Source organism: Podarcis muralis, chromosome 12 (genome assembly GCF_964188315.1).
Source record: "Podarcis muralis chromosome 12, rPodMur119.hap1.1, whole genome shotgun sequence".
Lineage (NCBI taxonomy): Eukaryota > Metazoa > Chordata > Lepidosauria > Squamata > Lacertidae > Podarcis > Podarcis muralis.
The window spans coordinates 38,515,781-38,536,664 of record NC_135666.1 but is presented as its reverse complement, the minus strand read 5'-3'; the positions used below and the strand labels follow the sequence as shown (position 1 = coordinate 38,536,664).

At 42.6% G+C, this 20,884-nt stretch overlaps 1 protein-coding gene across 2 annotated transcripts in view; it reads right to left on the bottom strand.

Annotated features, from left to right (window-relative positions):
* The window catches only part of CHN2 (chimerin 2), a 150,027-nt gene that overhangs the window by 71,946 nt on the left and 57,197 nt on the right, over positions 1–20,884 (bottom strand). Inside the window, exons 3-6 of one of the 2 annotated variants that reach the window (XM_028749670.2) lie at positions 15,292–15,347; positions 4,990–5,021; positions 2,765–2,878; positions 694–982 (exon numbers count right to left, since the gene is read on the bottom strand). In XM_028749670.2, coding sequence (XP_028605503.2) covers positions 694–982; positions 2,765–2,878; positions 4,990–5,021; positions 15,292–15,347 — 491 coding nt within the window. The remainder of the gene's footprint in view (positions 1–693; positions 983–2,764; positions 2,879–4,989; positions 5,022–15,291; positions 15,348–20,884) is intronic. The other variant, XM_077937046.1, reaches the window with a different exon arrangement.

Here is a 20,884-nt window from a genome sequence, read left to right as displayed (position 1 = left end):
GCACAAATTCTTACATTCAGGAATCAATAGCAAGGCTACATTCTCTTTTAGACAGATACTGCAAACCAGGTGGGGAGGTTACAATCACCAGCATCTCCAGGTAAGACTGGGAGAGGGGGAATTATGCCTTAAACCCTGGAGAGGTGCTTCTTATTGATGTATACAATGCTGAGCTCTAGAGATCTAGCTTCTCATTTGAATTTAAATATTTGTATGTGCTCAGGTGCTTTTTCCCCACTCATTTTATCTGGGAGATGCTACCTGAACACATATTTCTTAAGTGCAGAAAGGAACCACCCTGAGATCTAGGGAGGAAGGGTGGTATACAGTTGTTGTTGCTGCTGCTGCTGTTGTTACAATGGGAAGCTATTGTAGGCAGGGCATGCAATCGTCTGGAGTTCATTCCCAATGGAGGAACAGAATAATTTCACAGATCTGATTTCAGCTTTCTGCTTGCACCTCAAATGGTAACATATAAACAAATACATTGGGTTGCAGCCAACTAACATTTACTCAGAGTAGGCCCACTGAAATTAATGGCCATGACTGAGGTCCATTCATTTCAGTGGGTTTACTTTGACTAAAAGTTAGCTGATGACAAGCCACTGAGTGCATTTTAATGACCAAGTGCCCCAGATGCATTTCTTAAAGGTAGATCTATATATGGATTGATTTCCTCATGAATCACCTTACCTTTTCAACTGGTGCGTTTTCTTCACATGTGGTTACACTAGCTTTTCTCGATTCAGTTTTTGATCTACTCAGTCTCCGGGATACTTTTTCTCTAAGCAAAGTGGCATATCCAATGTGTTCATAGATAGGGTTTGTCGTCATTTTTGAAATATATTCAGAAGCCTTGGTTTCTATGTACAGTGTTATCAAGCCGTCTGTTACCAAATCATGGATTGACTCGAACCTCTTTTCCCCTACAAAGTGCTTCCCGTCGTAAAAAAGCCTGTAGTTTAAGGTCTGATTGCCAAACCTGCATTAAAACAAAATGAAGTTGTTGCATTAGTGTTTGAACACTAAAAACATTGATTTCTCAGATGATGCAGGCTATAAAAAGGCCATGTTCCTCATTAGCTATAAAGGTGGAGGACGGAGTACAGACTCAAGGAACCAGTATATATTCAGATGAAACAGGTTTGTGCCAGGGCTGCATGAACCTGTGTTACAGACCGGTGCAGAACATCCTCAACTGCACTGGGAAGAGAACTTTGGACTAATGCAATCCCTGCTTCCCTTCTGCTCTTTTCCTGCTTTCTTAACTGTGGTTAAACAGTCACAACACAGCATTAGTAAACCAAGGTATAGCAGGAATCAAAACCAACTCCGTGTCTTTAATATCAGCTCAAATCAGAGCCAATGTGGCACTTAGCTATGTTTGAAGTTACCAGGGGGAACCTTGCTTATCACAGGAGACGAGCTGATGGAAAGTCTTGCACAATCTGTGGCATACAATTCACTTTATTGCTTAAATAGGGTTTAGAAATCAGTAAGTGAAGTTGATGAGAGACTCAAGATAGCCTGCGATCCCCTTATTTGCAAATGCAGCGCTCATAGCGCAATAAGGCGGCCTTCTTCATTTGCACAAGGGGTAGATAACTTATGCACCTCCAGAGTGTTGCAGGTTAGCCGCTCTAAGTTTTCTGTACCCAAGGTACTCTTAAATCATGGTTAAATACAATTCATGGCGGTTCCCTCGCTGCGAGAAGCCAAGTTACAGGAAACCAGGCAGAGGGCCTTCTCAGTAGTGGCACCCGCCCTGTAGAATGCCCTCCCACCAGATGTCAAAGAGAAAAACAACTACCAGACTTTTAGAAGACACCTGAAGGCAGCCCTGTTTAGGGAAGCTTTTAATGTTTAATAGACTATTGTGTTTTAATATTCTGTTGGAAGCTGCCTGTAGTGGCTGGGGAAACCCAGCCAGATGGGCGGGGTATAAATAATAAATTGTTGTTGCTGTTTTTGTTGGTATAACTGGTATAATTTTAGTTCTAACTGGTTATGGCGTTGATATAATGTGAATAATTTTGGGGGTACTCTGTGGCTGTTACTGCCCTTTGGATGCATCTAGACTGGTGACTGGGAGTGGCCACCGAGACCATATAACACCGGTCCTGAAAGACATACATTGGCTCCCAGTACATTTCCAAGCACAATTCAAAGTGTTGGTGCTGACCTTTAAAGCCCTAAACTGCCTCGGCCCAGTATACCTGAAGGAGCATCTCCACCCATATTGTTCAGCCTGGCACTGAGGTCCAGCTCCGAAGGCCTTCTGGCAGTTCCCTCACTGTGAGAAGTGAGGTTACAGGGAACCAGGAAGAGGGTCTTCCTGGTAGTGGCACTCACCCTGTGGAACGCCCTCCAATCAGATGTCAAGGAAATAAACAACCACCTGACTTTTAGAAAACACCTGAAGGCAGTCCTGTTTAGGGAAGTTTTTTATGTTTGATGCTTTCTTGTGCTTTCAATTCTGCTGGGAGCCACCCAGAGTGGCTGGGGAAACTCAGCCAGATGGGCGGGGTATAAATAATAAATTGTTATTATTATCACAGAAAGTGCAAAAAATCAACTATTGAGTCTGCAAAAATTTATGCTTTAAAGTTTAAAGGATCGTAATATCTAACACGTTACAGACGACATCATACCATTTTTAAAAGTATACTGTTTTGCATATAGTTGTTATAACCACAATTCCTTCAGGTTCCCAATGGCCAACAAGCACTTCTTAAAATTTGCAAACAGAAGCAGCAAAGCTCACCTGAGAGCTAGGGTATAGCATCCAGGCTGCCGCTGGCTCTCTCTGAGAATATATGCTCCTTCTACACCTCCAAGCAATTCATCGGCTTGCTCGCGAGAAATGATCCCATGAAACCTGATGGAACAGAAAGCCATCAGGTTAGAGAATAACTCTGAATGGGAGAAAGGCCACAGGAACTCAGTGTTAAAACACAGGAGGAGGATACATAAAAGTCACTACAAAATAGTTCATGATAGGGTTGTGTCCCTCTGTATGTACAACAAACTGATGCCAGGGGGCACATCTTGGGAGAAGCCGATAGCAAGGAATGCTGCAATCAAGATTAAAATTGCACCCACAAACTTTTCATTCATTTGCTCAGGCTGCTTTTGGTGAATTCTGCTGTCCATGGTGGTGATGCACAACTGATTTATTTGCGCAGCATTTTAATTATTGCTTTGGGGTTTTCCTACAGCTGTTCTGTTGCTGTTAAAAGCCTCCTTAAAAGGCTGCTGTCTTAGAAAGGCAGGATATAAATATTTTAAATAAATAAATATTGGAACCAGGGGCTTAGCAGGGACTGGTTTTAGTAATCGGTAACATTTTGCAAGCTCTCTGCCTGTACTCCCAGCTCTTCTGCCTTTGGATCAATTTTGTATGACTTCTTCTTCTTTGGCGATCACTTGTGGCCGAGTAAGATAGTCTTCCCTGAACATGGTCTTAATGGTGTGTCCGTAGGTGACTGTGGAGGCCAATTCTGGATCCACATGTCCTTCCACACTGGAGACATAGGTTTCCGGGTGGGAGTTGATCATGGTGAGGTTTGCCAAACGTGCCTTCCTCTTAGCACGTTTCTCCCTTTCGTGCTGAGTTTGAGTGTCTTCAAAGTCCATTACACCTTTGGTAGAGGCTGTTCTCCAGCTGGAGCACTTGCAGGCAAGTGTTTCCCAATTGTCGGTGTTTATACTACATTTTATTAGATTTGCCTTGAGCAAACCTCTTTTGCTGACCACCAGCATTGCGCTTTCCAGCATTTTAAAGTTTGGAATAGACAACACCAGATTCAGACTGGATCATATAGCTCAGTCTGTGGAGCTCTTAATCTCAAGGTTGTGGGTTTGAGCCCCACACTGGGCATTGTAGGGAGTTGGACTAGATGATCCATGTGGTCCCTTCCAACTCTACGATTCTGTGATTCTGAAAAGGAGACCTAAGTTAGGATTTAAAAAATAAATGAAGAAGACTGGGTGGAAGAGTCCTTCTCCCTGGCTCTGCTGGCGGGGGTGGTGGTGGGTGGGTCCACTGCTACAGAAGCCCCTTGCTGTACTTGTATGAATGGCAGGCTGCCGTTCACAGCCAGCACAAGTTTCCAAAATGGGGTGGAGCAGAACAGGCCAAGGATTCCTTGGATTTTAAGCTGGCCCACTCTACTCCACCTTACCAAGGACGATAAGGCTGTCAAAGGCTATGACTCGCGATGGCCTTGTTCTCCTGTTGCAGGAAATAGACCTCTGAATCCCAGCTGTTGGAAATCACAAGCTGGGAGAGTGCTGCTGCTCCTGGCCACAGTGAGAATAGGATTCTGAACTATTCTGGGAGCCAGTGTGGTGTAGTGGTTAAGAGCGGTAGATTCGTAATCTGGGGAACCGGGTTCGCGTCTCCGCTCCTCCACATGCAGCTGCTGGGTGACCTTGGGCCAGTCACACTTCTCTGAAGTCTCTCAGCTTCACTCACCTCACAGAGTGTTTGTTGTGGGGGAGGAAGGGAGAGGAGAATGTTAGCCGCTATGAGACTCCTTCGGGTAGTGATAAAGCGGGCTATCAAATCCAAACTCTTCTAGATGGGCCTCTGGCGTTACCCAACTGGTCTTTCCTTTTAAACAAACAACCAAAGCAAAAAGATCCCCGCCACCTTCTTTCCTGACCAACAGCAGTAGCTCCACTTCTCCAGTTCTTCCTAGGGCTGGGTTAGGATTGCTCTACATCTCTAACTGCAAAATACATACTGAAATGTATATGCACTATAGGTACCACCTGAAAAGACAATTCACGTGCATGCAAAGGAAGAGTCTGGGAAGTCAAGAGAAACTGAGTAAGTATGTGGAAAGAAATGGAGAAATAACACTGAGTTCAATGATCTCTTCATTAACATTAAACGATCTCTTCACAGCAATTTTAAATTGCACAGTATCATGCATCAAATTATTACTTTAAAAGTTATTTTCCTACAAATAATTTAATACATACTCTCGTCCGTAGTATTTTGGTCTGTTCTCCACCTAAATGGGGGGGGGGGGGAAGACAACACAGTTAGATATACATTAATAGAAGCAACAATAAAAATTTAAGCTGGTGAAATAATAATATCATCAATATTTTGCTCAACCACAACTACTTCAGGTTACAACTTTTTTAAAAGTGTTTTAAGGTGAAATAAGTGTTGCTTGCAGAGCAGGAAGCCTGGAGGATGGCATCATTTATCTAAGAGAGCACAAAGGATTAATTTTAAATGCTACACGTAATGCTGAAAAATTTAATCTGGCAATTATAAGCAAACAAATGCCAGGCCAGCAGGGGGCAGTTCCTTACAAAGTTTGATGCACTATGTTTTTGTTCAGTGTTCATCTAATATTTGGAGCATAATGCTGGAATATTAACAGTTGCCTCTGATTTAAATAGTCATTACTAATGTGCTTTTCCCTGGCAGTCTTTCAGTAACCAATACTAAATTATGGTTGGATCCACTAAGATAGGCTTTAAACCTTTCATTTTAATGTTTTAATCTTTATTGCAATGCTTCAAAATGGAGGGAGAGAGAGAGAGAGAGAGAGAGAGAGAAAGAAAGAAAGAAAGGAAGGAAGGAAGGAAGGAAGGAAGGAAGGAAGGAAGGAAGGAAGGAAGGAAGGAAGAAAGAAATAAATGCCCTGTAATGTTTATTGGGCAACCCAGTCAGGTGTAACCTGTTACAAATAGTAAAATTATTACTACTACACAGCAGAGTCCTTGGGCTGGTGATCAATGTCTTGCAAGTCTCAGGATACCTAATTACACAAGGCAGAGAACATGAATTCACTGCAGGTTAACCTGTTTCTAACAATGCATGTTACACTGCCTATTTGCAATGCTATTGTATTTGGTATTCCCACACGCTATATCCAAACAGAACTAATCTGGGGCTTGGTTTCCAGCTTGTTTACGGTTATTCCTACTTGTCTGCCTAGATTTTTCGTCGGTAACATGTTCCAGCTATTGTGGCTGACCACAAAAATTCCTAAGGTCAAGCGGCCTCAGTGGTGCAGAACGCCTTCCATCAGTTACACCCCTATCTGGACACAGCTAGCCTAACTTCTGTTGTCTATGCTCTGGTAAACTCTAGGTTAGATTACTGCAATGTGTTATACGTGGGACTGCCTTTGGAGATGGTTTGGAAATTGCAGCTGGTGAAGAATTTGGCTGCCAGGATGCAAGACAGTTTGAGTAAATTAACACCAACCCTGACTCAACTACACTGGCTACCAGTTAGCTTCAAGGCCCAGTTCAAAGTGGTGGTTTTGACCTATAAAGCTTTATGCAGCTCTGGGCCTCAAGGACTGCCTCTCCCCACATGAACTGACCCTGTGATTGCCATCTAAGATCCTTCTCTGTGTGCCCCACCTCCCCAAGAGATCCAAAGGGTAGCAAGATGAGAATGGGCCTTCTTTCAGTGGTGTTTCCCCATTTGTGGAATGCTCTCCCCAGGGAAGCTCACCTGGTGCCATCATTACATATCTTTAAAGGGACCCCTGACCATTAGGTCCAGTCTCGGATGATGCTGGGGTTGTGGTGCTCATCTCGCTTTACTGGCCGAGGGAACTGGCGTACAGCTTCCAGGTCATGTGGCCAGCATGACTAAGCCGCTTCTGGCAAAGCAGAGCAGCACACGGAAACGCCGTTTACCTTCCCGCCGGAGCGGTACCTATTTATCTACTTGCACTGCGTGCTTTTGAACTGCTAGGTTGGCAGGAGCTGGGGCTGAACAACGGGAGCTCACCCCGTCACAGGGATTCAAACCACCAGCCTTCTGATCGGGAAGCCCTAGGCTCTGTGGTACGTATCTTTAGGCACCAGCAAAAACATTTATTTTCTGCTAGACCTTTGTCTTTTAATTATCTGTAGTCTCCTTTAATTGCTGGGGTGTTCTATTCCTGCCTTTAAAAGTATGAAAGTATTTTAGATTTTTCTATTCTTTGTCTTTTTGAATGTTTATTATTTATTGTTGTAAGTCACTTCGGATTGGCAACTAATCCGTTTAATAAATAATGGTAACAACTTACAACACAGACAAACTCTAATGTTGCTTGCTGCTAGTTAGTACAAATTTTGTCCCTTGAGAGCTCAGTATACAGTGCTTAGCTGGAAACCTCATAAATATCTGTCAGCAATTGCCAAAACCCAAACTCCTGATGATACAGTGAAAGAATCTAACTTATCTCTTACATATCCTTTGATGCATTCCACCCCCCTTGCGATAGCATACTAGAAAATTTTCTGAAACCCCAAATCCTCAGCAGAGGAATCTCTCTGCAATGCCTAGTGTCTATTTACTTACTATATTTTTATCTCAACATTTCTCCAAGGAGCCCAGAGCAGCATTCTAGCGTCACCACAACCCAAGTGTAAAATGTCAAACAGCTTCATGAAAATGCCTCTCTCAAAAATAACGTTTTGTGAGGTTTCAGGCATGGCCCATCTCTCTGACTTCAAGATCATAGTTCATACAGATATGACAGCTTCTGAACACACTGACATAGCTAAGATTAGAGAAAACTACATTCCACAAGGCATCTTAAAATGAATGTGTGACTCCAAGCAAGTCCACCCACAATGACAAACTGTGGCAGAAATGTGCAACACTATACAGTACTGCTTTGAAGGATGGAAGAATTTCTGGATCAATTTCTGTTATGTTAATGCATGGTAGACATGTTGTTTGAAGCTGTAACCAATGTAATCTTAAAAAGAAGAGTTCTGTCGAAACTAGTGGCATTTTTTTGCAAGTAAAATACATTTAGAATCAAGGTATGCACTCTTGATGAGTCAACAAAACATATACGCTAGGTGTAAGATTGCAGTGACCTTGAACTGCAATTCCTCCTCTTTGGAACGTCTGCTATAGTGATCTCCAGTAAGCACAGTTAAAATGTTATTGTAAAAACATGCCACTGTATAGCAGAAACTTCCAAGAAAAGCATTATGACCAATGACTGTGGGATAAATATATGCCCTAAATACAATTTCTCTTCTCAAATAATCTGCATTCAAACTGATGTGTGAGATCACCCTAATGACTTCTTATGATTTTTGAATTAAACCAGCTTTGAAATGAAAATGCTGCTGCTTCATAAATTGATGTAAGTTTAAAAAAATGTTAAAAAAAGGGCATTGAAAATGGTGGCACTGCTTCAGTTGTAGAAGAATTCATACAATTTAAAGGAAAATGCATCCAGTTTTCTTTCTAATCTCCAAAATAAGGTATCTGTCAAGATGAGAAGCAAAGAAAAAGGACTTTGACTGCATTTCCAAAGGCTAATAAAGTTTTGTAGATGTGTATTCTTTCCCCAGGACCACCATGGACTTTTTTTTTGGGGGGGGGGGGGAGAGCATAGGTTGCAGATTACACTGAAGATTTTATCTAAGATTTTGTAACTGGGAGTAGCTAGAGTTGCATTTACCAATCACCAGTATCTAAAGATCAATTTACAACCAGACAGCCTCTGTAATTATCTTTGTGCACCCACACCCAACCATGTTGCCTAATCATCTAATCTGTTAATGATGGGAAAATCTGAAAAGTGCATTAGTAAGACGTTCAAAGTCCAGAAGATAAACATTTGCATACAATGCCCTTTAGCACATTAGTCATGGTGAGAGTAAAAGCCTAAACGTAGTATTTTGATCAGATTAGGTTATATCCAATGTTGGCATGTGAAGGGATGTTACCAAAGTCTAGAAAGCCACCTTAAAGAATAGTGGATAGCAAACATGTCAAGCCCATTCAACAACGAAGGAACAAAACAAGATAATTAAACAGAAAGGATATAAATGACAATTATTTCAGATACAGTGGTACCTCGGGTTACATATGCTTCAGGTTACATACGCTTCAGGTTACAGACTCCGCTAACCCAGAAATAGTACCTCGGGTTAAGAACTTTGCTTCAGGATGAGAACAGAAATCGTGCTGTGGCGGCAGCGGGAGGCCCCATTAGCTAAAGTGGTGCTTCAGGTTAAGAACAGTTTCAGGTTAAGAACGGACCTCCGGAGCGAATTAAGTACGTAAGCAGAGGTACCACTGTGTACAGAAATAAAGTGTCAATGACATGTACTTGGTAAGATGTGAGGGAAACGCAAATCGATTTGATCTGTAGGCTCACCTTCTAGAGAATTAACAACTGTTCAACCGGCAGATTCTACCATATCTTACAGGAGAATCTGCTAACAACACAGGCAAGTGAGACAGCAAGCCAATAGGGACATAACAAAGAGAGACAAATCTGTAGAAGTTCAGCAAACAGTCGATAAGGATCTGGATTCACAAAGGAGGCCACTGGGTTTCAAGGATGACTTCATTGTGTGTAGGACTGCTGCCAGCAACAACGGCAAAAAAAGTCATAGATTTCAGAGCTACTTTAATAGCTCTCAGTCGATCGCTGGCTGATCTGTTTGTCGGGTCAAAACATTTGGGAATAATTCATGAAAGATCACTTCTTATGTTACTTTTTAGTAAGAGAAGTAGCAGGAAATGTTCAGATGTGGCTCTTTGCTGCTTTCAAGAAGTCATACTTCACATGAGGCTGAGTTGGGTGTAATGGTTAGTTTGTTGGACTAAGAGTGAGGAGACATTGGATTCCCTTTGCTACTCAGCCCTGAGACTCAACTGGGCAGTTGCTCTACCAGTCTCACCTAAGTCCTGGGGTTGTTGTGAAGATAAAGTGGCGTGGAAGAACCAGGTTAATTACCCTGAGCATCTTATGATTAAAGGTAAACGGACACCTGACCATTAGGTCCAGTTGTGTCCGACTCTGGGGTTGTGGCGCTCATCTCGCTTTATTGGCCTAGGGAGCCAATGTGCAGCTTCCGGGTCATGTGGCCAGCATGACTAAGCCGCTTCTGGCAAACCAGAGCAGCGCACAGAAATGCCGTTTACCTTTCTGCCAGAGCGGTACCTATTTATCTACTTGCACTTTGATGTGCTTTCGAACTGCTAGGTTGGCAGGAGCAGGGACCGAGCAACGGGAGCTCACCCCGTTGCGGGGATTCGAACCGCCGACCTTCTGATCAGCAAGTCCTAGGCTCTGTGGTTTAACCCACAGCGCCACCCGCGTCCCTATCTTACGATTACGAATAGTTAAAATTAATGGCAGTTCCTAAGGCTCAGATGCCATGGCAAACCAGGGTTTATCTAAAATGGAATCCAAAACTGATTAAATCCAAAACTAGGTTAAATTGCCTCCATATCTGTTGTCTTCTATTTCCCCCTCAACTTTACTTCCTCCAGGCCAGACTGTATATCCGAATACAAATCCACCTGCTCCACATTTACAAAATTAGGACTACATTTCCTTTCCTTTCCTTTGGAAAAGTCTCTTATTCAGTTGCCAGGTGGACAAACCATCCCCGGGGAACAGACTATTTCATCCTGAACAGATTTCCTTTCCTGGCATCAGTGCCTAAATATACATGTTTAATTAAGTCATTTATCTAGTTGGAAAACATTTGAGATTGACTCACTGGACACAATCTGCTTTATGATGTCATCCTTCTCCAGTCTGAGACACTTAGGATACATGGTATTGTTTTATACTTTGCATGACATCATCCGGTTCATGATGTCACCCTTCTCCCTTTTCTGAGATGCTTAGCATACGAGGGACAAGAGCAGGTCAAGAAGTTTTGAAAGAGATGTAAGCGGCTAAGATGCCCCAACCTGTTCCCACACTCCACTGGCCAATCTTTTACATAAAAGGTGGGGTGCACTCACTTTGCAAATGTTGGGAACTGCAAACACACTCTCCTTGGTGGGGAGTTTGCTCCCATCTGTGAAGGTAGTGTCTGGTTCTAGATCACAAGCTTGTACCCTTCTGTTTGGGCTCCTGTTCAGTCGCTGCCACCTCCGGTTCTGCCTCCTCCCACCCCTCCAAGTCCTTCTCAGCCTCTGCTGAGGGAAGGAGAACCAGCATCCCTTCAGAGGTAGCTGAAGTCAGGGCAGAAAGGAGAGTGTCCCCCACCTCCAGTCTACGTTCCTGTCCTGGCTCTCGCTGGAGGAAGAACGCCAACTCAAATTACAGTATCTACCAAAATCTTTAATTCTCAGATCAGTAGAGTACACAGGCAGAGTTCAAAGACATCGTAGGTGCTACACACGGCTAGACAAGCTAAGACATTGATCCAACCAGCGACATGTCCCCTACAACCTTGTTATATGGGAATGGGGCAGGCACAACTTAGGATGGAAATTGAGGCTGTTCCTGAAACTGGGCATGCAAGCAGGCACTCCTCTGAGAAGGGTGGGTCTTCCCTGTCTGTTCATGCCTGTGCTGGTGTCTTCTTCATGACCTCAGCAACAGAGGTTGGGGAGCGGATGGGACAGGCTGGGCGGCCACCTCGTCTGAAGAGCTAGGGAGCCAGAAACGGCAACTCCAGAGTTGGCACTACATTCAGAGTGACTGAGTTGAAGGTGGGCCTTGGTGATCTTTGAGGAAAGGCTGTGTGGGTGCCTGGGAGACTGATGGGGAGATGACATGGGGTGAAGAGGCCCCCACTGGGTGTGTTCCATGATCCTCCTTCCCAAGCAGCTCCTCAAGTCCCCATGATTCTGGTTTGGTATGTCCTGCCCTATCCCACTGCAACCTCCTTGGGTTCTTCTGTGAGCAGCTCATTCCTCCACCTTCTTTGTCTGACCAGCCCCATCACTCAGGGACCATGACAGTTCCCACCGTTCAGCTCCCCCTCTGTTTCTTCCTCCTTCTCCTGAGCACCTGCCAATCCACACCTGATCCCAAAAGTTCTGCAGGGCTCATGACATCAGTACCTAAAGCCTTTCACTCTGTTTGGAATCTTCAACTTAGTATTTCCTTCTTGACTTACTGGGTCAAGTACAAAGAACCTTAACTACTATAGGTTTAGGGATGCTGCTTTGTGACTACTGCTTATTTGAAGGGTGAAGTCCTGTGGAAATGAGGACATGTATATACATACTTCCTCCACTTGTTCTAGAACTCCTGCTTTCAAATGTCATTCTAGACAGGCAGCACAAACCAAATGCCAACTGAGATTTGCTTTGCCTGTACGTCTCTTATGTAAAACATTACTTGAGGACATAGAATGATTCAGGACCATTTCACATCAAATCATGTATTATCCATTTAAATCCACGAATAAATATTCCATCCTTAGATGTGAACAACTGGGGAACAAAACATCGATGGCTGAGTCTCTTATTTAGATTTATGTCTCCCAGGTCAAAATCCAATATTTTATATTATCTTTTACTGAATTTTATGTGAACTAAAGGAATTCCTAGATGCTTTAGCACCACAGTGAGAATATTACAAGCCAAAAAGACACCATAGTAATCTTCAAGCTCTTGTTTTACAGCTAGGCTTTCAGGAAAATCTAAGCAGAAAACAGAGGAACATTTCACATTTACATATGTTAAACTCCTTCATACATTACTACTTGTGTTTATTTATACTTTGAAGATTTCTGCATATTACATCCAGCTGAAAAATAAACGGGCACTTATGAATAAAAATCAATTCCCATTTTGTACAGAATTAAGAGCAGAGGATGGTAAAATGTTTTGCTTTTCCCCAAGCTATCACATATTTTACTATCTTTACTAGCAATAGTGTTTTCTAAAACTGTAATTAGAATTAAGAACAATGAGCAAAGTAATTAGCTGACATATTTCTCTGCATAATAGTCCGGTTTAGGAAGTGCATGCTTTGTATGCACCAGGGAGAGTTTATTCAAATTTGCCATTGTAGTGAACACTATTTTGTTGAATAATTGTTAGCAATTTCTGAAAATCTCCAGCAGAGAGAGACTTCCAACACCGATTTAGCATTATGCCAAACCAATAAGCTGCACGAACATTAAGCTATTCTGTAATGGGAGTTTATACAGGGGGGAATTTGTTCCAAGAGTCATCTACAATGCTCCATTCCTTCAATCATTATGAAATGCGTAAAAGGTAACATTTATAGAATTGGGTGGTAGGATAATAATATTTTAATCTGATATTAATCTCATTGTGTTATCTTTGTTTCTTTTTGGGGGGGAAGGTGTTTAACACCAATTTTAAAAAATGGATCTGAGTGTATCTAATAAATCACAGGCTGGTTAGCTTAACATCATTTCAGGGCCGTCTTTAGCAGATGCGGCACTGGGGTGCAAATATCCACCTAGCACCCCCAAATTATCACGGATGGGGGGGACGAAGCTGCGCACTGCCAGCCATGGGGGGTGCAACTCCCCCCATGCCACTGAGGGAGAGAGATCCCCGCAGAGGCTTGGGAGGGAAGTTGCGTGCCTGCCAGCCATATGGTTGGCAGGGCGCAGCTTCCATCCTAAGCCTCTGCGGGAATCGCTCTCCTCTCACGAAGGCTTGGGAAGGAAGCTACACGCCCACCCGCCAGCTATATAGTTGGCGGGGCGCAGCTGGCGGGTGTGCAGGGAAAGGGGAGGCCGCCAGCAAAACCGTGCAGCTCCCCCACTCGCTGGGGTGCCCCTGAGAGGCCGGCACCCTGGCACGACGCACCACTAAGCCTTATGGGAAAGACGTCTCTGCATCATTTCAGGGAGAATTGATGGAAAGCATTATTGAAGATAGAATTACCAAGTACAGTGGTATCTCGGGTTACATATGCTTCAGGTTACAGACTCCGCTAACCCAGAAATATTACCTCAGGTTAAGAACTTTGCTTCAGGATGAGAACAGAAATCGTGTTCCGGCGGCGCGGTGGCAGTGGGAGGCCCCGTTAGCTAAAGTGGTGCTTCAGGTTAAGAACAGTTTCAGGTTAAGAACGGACCTCTGGAACAAATTAAGTACTTAACCTGAGGTACCACTGTATATAGAAGAACAAGATGAAAACCCAAGCCAGAGACAACTTCCCAGTCCCCCCCACCCCCAGCCTCATTCATCTAGCCTGTTCCAAAACATTGCAGGCTGCTTTATTTCTGAGTTAATCTCAGTATGAGCCACAATGACCTCACTCATCACAACTTAAGGTACACCAACAAGTCTCATGGCACACATGGAAATGCACTGAGTATACTGTGCAAAGGCGACTCTGCCTAACAGTATTGCTTCTGGCTATTCTTGCTTGCTAGCAAACATGAAGAAACATGTCCTTAAAAACTACTAAAAATCATTATCATACTAAAGAGACAAGTAGAGGAGCTTCAAGCACATTCGAACCACACAGCTTCTTCCCAGGAGAAAGAGAAAGGATCTCTCCCTCCCTTCTCCTGGAGAACTCTGCTGCAGTGGGTGTGCCCTTCCCACCTGCAGAAAACAAAAGAATTGCTTTTAAGCCTGACAACTGAGGAGCTTATTCATGAACAGATCTGCTACTGGGAAGGGCTCCTGCTTGATGCTGGAAACTGCTCTTTCTAGCCAGCAGATTTGCTCTGCAGGAGATGCATCGACTGGGACAGGTCTATTTCAGGAGGAAGACTAGGGAGTCCTCTCTGCTCAGAGCTGCTGAAGCATCCTACAGAGCTGCTTATCCACTTGAAATGTGCGTTTCTCAGTTAGCACCTCTGATAGTTACAGCAGATCTGTGTCTTCAATCAGGAACACTTCCGGTGACCTTCATAAGGCCTATACAGACATCATCAGGAACAACCTAGAGAAGGAAGCACCTCTTTAATGAGGTGCTTACTCTGCCAAGACAAAACCAAGATCAGCAGCTTCATCTCAGATGTTGTGCAATTAGGGTGAGCCATACCTAGTACACCATCATGGGAATAAAACTGGTCAAAAACAAAGCACTCTGTTAGAAACTTCAGGAAACCAAACTGGAAGACAGCCAGTAAATGCACGGCCTTATCTATTCTTACATACTGTCTTTGTGCTTTAGACCGCATGCTATTAATTCAATATTCTATCTACACTATTCTAAAACATTTGTCAAAATGCATATTTTCAGGTGAAAAACAGGGTTTTGAAGCTAGTGGAAGATTTGCTGTGGTGGGGTAGGAAATCACGCTTCATTTATGGCATAAATAAATACAAAGATACACAACACTTAGATGAACACAAAAATAGTACTGAAAACATCTTAATAATATTAATCACTTAAAGCTTAGAATTTACAACAAACACCGTCTGGTGTTTTTATAATGTTTACCTTATAATTTTTTTAAAAAGAGAGCGCTTTTGAATCTTTTGTGTGGATGACAATATATAGATCACATCCTGCACACATAAAATGTGAAGACCAACAGTATCAGCATGCTGCTGACCATTCAATTAAAGAAGATGAAGAGAAACTTGAAACTGACCTCTCGAGGACAAATTATTCTCTTGGGACGAGGTGCTTCCTGTTGTAACTGATACACTGTCAAACATAAAAAACACGTTTGTAATTAGAAGGCTGCAATGAATACTAACATTTGCTTAGATAGGCTTAAAGAAGATGCTTCAAACTAAATTCAAATGAAGGGGAAATAGCTGACTTGCAAGGGGTATTATAGAGTACCGCATTTAGAATTCATAGAGAGGACACAGGTACCTTCCTCCACAGTGAATCTTGATATCCTCATCAGTTTTCCTCCTCACCTCTGCTGTCTAGAAGGCTGCCTACTTTTTGGCTGGTTGGTTCATGTGTTGTTAGTACAATTATCCATTTAAAATAACAGAAATTATAATGCCTGGTTTAAGATTTTAAAACTTCTTGGAGAAGAGGGAGAGGGTGCTCTGTGAATTCTCAGGCATCTGGGTAAAAAGGTAAAGGACCCAGTTAAGTCCAGTCAAAGGCGACTATGGGGTTGCAGCGCTCATCTCGCTTTCAGGCCGCTTTCAGCTGGCGTTTGTCCACACACAGCTTTCCGGGTCATATGGCCAGCATGACTAAACTGCTTCTGGCGCAATGGAACACCGTGACGGAAGGCAGAGTGCATGGAAACGCTGTTTATCTTCCTGCCACAGCGGTAGCTATTTATCTACTTGCACTTGCATGCTTTCAAACTGCTGGGTTGGCAGGAGCTGGGACAGAGGAATGGAAGCTCACTCCGCCATGCAGATTCGAACCGCCGACCTTCTGATTGGCAAGCCCAAGAGGCTCAGTGGTTTAGATCACAGCGCCATCCGTGTCTAGTCAATCAGTGCTCTGTACAGCTACTTTTGCAAAAATCTGGCAGAAGTTCTTCCCGTGAGGCTGCTCCTCAAGTGAAATAGCCATGCATGTGACAACAATATGACAAATGATTTTTCCGAAATGGGAGTGATTTCTGTTTTTATGCACATCTTTTCTACACATGGAAATGTGGAAATTAGTCAGAGAAACGTAAGCCTATCTTTAAAAATTGCTACACATTTTAGATTTTCTATTGGTACTAGCACCATCCATTCCAACAAATCTATTGACGGAAATTATATATTCTGCTTGCCATAGCGGAAACTTGTGAGATGTTGGCTTGCAAGGCTTCCGCTGTGCTGAACACACCACATCATGTGACGTTGCCTTTCAATGCCCGTGGCAGGGTTCATATTAATGACTAGGGGTGGATCTACACACAGGAAAACCCCCGCTATAATTAAGTCAGAAATTAAATCATTATAACAAAAGAGAAAAAAACCGCTATGGAAAAACGCATAGAAATTATTTTTGCTCTCCAGCGTCGTCTGGTGTTGCATGTTTATAACACATTCAAAACACTGTTTTTTGACTAATCCAACTGAATCCTAGGTGTATATGTACTTGTATATTGTTTGTGAGCCCAGGTGCAGGGAGCTTGTGCCTGGTGAGACCTGAAGAAAGAAGTGATTTGCCATTCCTGTTGCATTAGCACTGACCTATCTCTGATAATCCTAAAAAACATAATGGTTAATCAAAAAGGCTATAGCTTACTGCTGGGAGTCAAGTTTGCCTAGTCTTCCTAACTGCAGCTATTCCACCTAATTCTGTGGAATTTGAAGGTGATGTTAAATTGATTAGATCAGGCTGCTTCTGGTCTATACAATTTCATATGTGGACACCTATCTATCTTCTCATTTATTTGTAATGGGCACTATCCAACTAGCACCCACAACATTACCTGAATGTACTCTTGCAAATGGATGTGACTGTGCTTCTGCGAAATTTCCCGCGATATGGCTTTGAAGTGCCACAAAATCCTGCGAAACCAGTTTGTGCAGGGACTGCCACTGTGGGACTGCCACAGTGGGATGCACAAAATAAACATCTGCTCCATGAGAAGTAGCAGCTGTACATTGCCCTGCGCAAGTCTCTTTGAAGGCCCTGCCTTGCCACATTCTTTTGCTTTCTTTCCAGTCGGCAGTTCACCACTTGAGACAAAAATGCTTGGCTGCAGGTAAAACCTAAATAAAAACAGCGGAAGGACCAGGTAGCTCAGGGGTAGAGCATCTGCTTTGCATACATACAGAAGGTTCTTCATTCAATTCCCATCATGTCCAGTTAGGGCTGGAAATGTCCACTGCCTGAAACCCTGCAGAGCCACTGCCAGCCAGAGAAGACATTATTGGACTACATGGACCAAGGATCGGACTCAGTATAAAGCAGCTTCCTGTCTTCCTAACATGTTTGTTGTTGTTGTTTAGTCGTTCAGTCATGTCCGACTCTTCATGACCCCCTGGACCAGAGCACGCCAGGCATTCCTGTCTTCCACTGCCTCCCGCAGTCTAGTCAAACTCATCCTGGTAGCTTCGAGAACACTGTCCAACCATCTTGGATAGGTTTGGTCTTCCTGCAGTCCATGGGACTCTCAAGAGTCTCCTCCAACACCATAATTCAAAAGCATCAATTCTTTGGCGATCAGCCTTCTTTATGGTCCAGCTCTCACTTCCATACATCACTACTGGGAAAACCATAGCTTTAACTATACGGACCTAACATGTAGGAAGCAGGTAAAACTAAAGGAAGTAAAATGTATTAAAATATACATGTCCTGTACTGAAAAAAAGAAAAAGACAGAGACACACACCCCAACAACCCCTTTTTCAGCTTAGTTCCATCAGTATTCTTTTTTTTTAAAATGATATTTATTGAAAGTTTAAGATTACAGAAAGAAGTAAGAAAAAGAGCGAAAAAAGTAAACAATACAAATCAATACATATAAAAAAAGAACAAAGAACACAATACATCAAAACAAAAACAAAAACAATTAAAAACACATCCAATATTTCCATATCTTTATCTTTCATTAACTTGTTTCATCGACCTCCTCACACCTCCCTTTTTTGTATTCTAGTTATTAATTATTTCAGCAAATCCTTTCCATCTTTCACTATTTTCTGTCATTTAATTGTCTTAATTTATTTTAACCTTATCTTATCATAAAGAACCCTAAAACTTATTTGTACATAACTCCTTATAACATTTCTACTAAAGCCGTATAGTTTCATTCCAACATTTTTCTAACACTCATTTATTTTACAATATTTCTCTAAATAAATTTTTAAACTTTCTTCCAATCTTCATCCACCGTCTCTTCTCCCTGGTCTCGGGTTCTGTCAGTCTTTTCTATCCATTCCATATGGTCCATCAACCTGGTGATCTTCTGTCCGAGGCGCTTAACTCTTTTCCATGTCCCTTCTGCAGATCTTCTTCATATTTATACCTGCACTTTACTTTGTCTTCTGCTGATCTTGTTCTTAGTTTCCTTCCTTTGGCACTGAGGAGTAGATCTCGGGGAAACTCCAACCTAACAATGTCTTTATCCCTTCTCGACAGGTCAGCCCATTCTCCATAGTCAGAACTAAAATCCAAAAGATATTTCAAAGCATATTACAAAATCCCTCCAAAGTTAAAGGCCCCCACAACTCCAATCTCCCCCTGGCCCAAAACCAGATCCCAAAAGCCAGAACATCCCTGCATAAGGGGATCTATCCAACTTTCCTTCTCCAATCCAAGCGAGACCCCATCTCTCCAAATCTGGCTTTCTCCAGATTCGATCATCAAAAACAACAGCTTATGTTCATGCAAGGCCGAGGCTCTCTCCACTTGTATTACTTGAGGTTAAACAACAACCTCCTCCTTTGTTTTCCCCACAGCTTGCCATGTCAAAACAAATTCCTGGGTCGGTTCCTGAGTAGTTTCTGTATAAGTATTCACTTTTTGTCCCAAATCAGTCATTTTTTGTCCAAAATTGTCAATTTTAGTAGTCATCACATCCGTCTTCTCATGAAGCTGTTCCAATAAAGCACTTGTCTTGATAAAAGCAATCACTAAGGCTTCTTCTGTCCACATTCTTGTCCAAGGTCAATGTCTAATTCTCACGGTCTTTAATCTCTGCAGCTGGAGAATTCCCCAGCTCCACTCCTGCAACAGTTTCAAAAGCTCCCTCTAGGGGAAACAATTTCTATTTGTATCCGTCCTTTTAAAAGCAGATCCAGCAACAAAGTTAATTTCGATTTTCAAATATTTTGCTCCTTTTAAATGCAAAAGGAAACATTGGAATCAATATGTTTCTCTTATTTAACTATCTGTCAACATACGTTTTATTCACAGTCAATGAACTTTCCCAAAACGTCGGTCTTCCTGGCAGCCCGTTCCCAGGTTCAAAACGGTAGTAATTTATCTTTCTTCACTCTCAATACACATACAGAATAAGGAATATCGGTGCGTACAGGCGTACAATAGTATATTCTATTACCGTATTGTACTACTAATACATACTAGTTGCCTATAGCGATAACAGGACACGTATTCTAAAAGCTGTTTAATACTTTTACAACTCTGTATTCTTCTCCCTACATCCTTCGCTCACTTTGCAGCTCTTTCCCCCCTTGCTCTCCCAGAGCTATTTACAGCTTCTGCTCTAACGATCTTATGTCAGTAAGTGAGCTGGTCAGTAATAAGGCAAGTAAATGAAATACATTAGAAAATTACTTTAGTCAGCAAAGATTTTTAAGCATTATGGAAGAAGCAGGTCTTCAGGGAATATACAAGTGAGAAAAGGGTTAGCTTTCTCTGTAGCCCAGACAAGTCTACAATTTATTTCAAATGTGGGCATTCTGTATACAAGCATATTAACATATTTGTAGTCAACTTCTGATCCAGTAGGAGCAGACTAAAACTTACAAATGTTTGTGGTCAGCATCATGGCAACAGAGACAGATGCATGCTTAGCATTTATATGTTTCCCCATTAAATTCCCGAAGTGTTTCACTAACACTGTATTGCAAGTCTGGCATCAATGACTGTATGAATCATGATTTGAACTAGAGATTTCAAGCTCATAAGCACATGCCCTTAAGCAGCAAACCATCGCACAATGCAATAGAAGTGAGCTGTAGGGTTTAGTTACAAGTGGAAAAGGTCAATTTTCTAGTAATTGCATTGAATTTCATAACTGGGGTGGTGGTGGTGCAGAATAGCCAAGCTGGCGGTTCTTATTCCCCAGCTAAGTATAAGCAGAGCATAAATCACTCCAGAATTTCAGGCATGGCTTACAATGGGCTTGGCATGGCATCACCTGAACTTATGCAGGTAAGAAGACAGCTTTGGGAAAGCCTAATGGCAGTGAAGGCTTAATTTTAAAGCAGCCGTTGTTGCTGGGAAACCTGGTAATTGTACAACTACATTTGGTTCAATGGACTGTAGGATGCTCCACTGCTGTTGAAAGTCTGGGAATGGTAGGATGAAATGAACACTGTCACCAGCCTTCAGTGCAACCACAGCTTTCCTTTCAAGGTATGTTTGAGAAGAGGTAAAAAGCAAAGGACCTCTGGACAGTTAAGTCCAGTCAAAGGTGACTATGGGGTTATGGCACTCATCTCACTTTTCAGGCCAAGGGAGCCGGCGTCTGTCTGCAGATTTTCTGGGTCATGTGCCCAGCATGACTGAACCACTTCTGGCACAATGGAATACCATGATGGAAACCAGAGTGCACAGAAACACCGTTTACCTTCCTA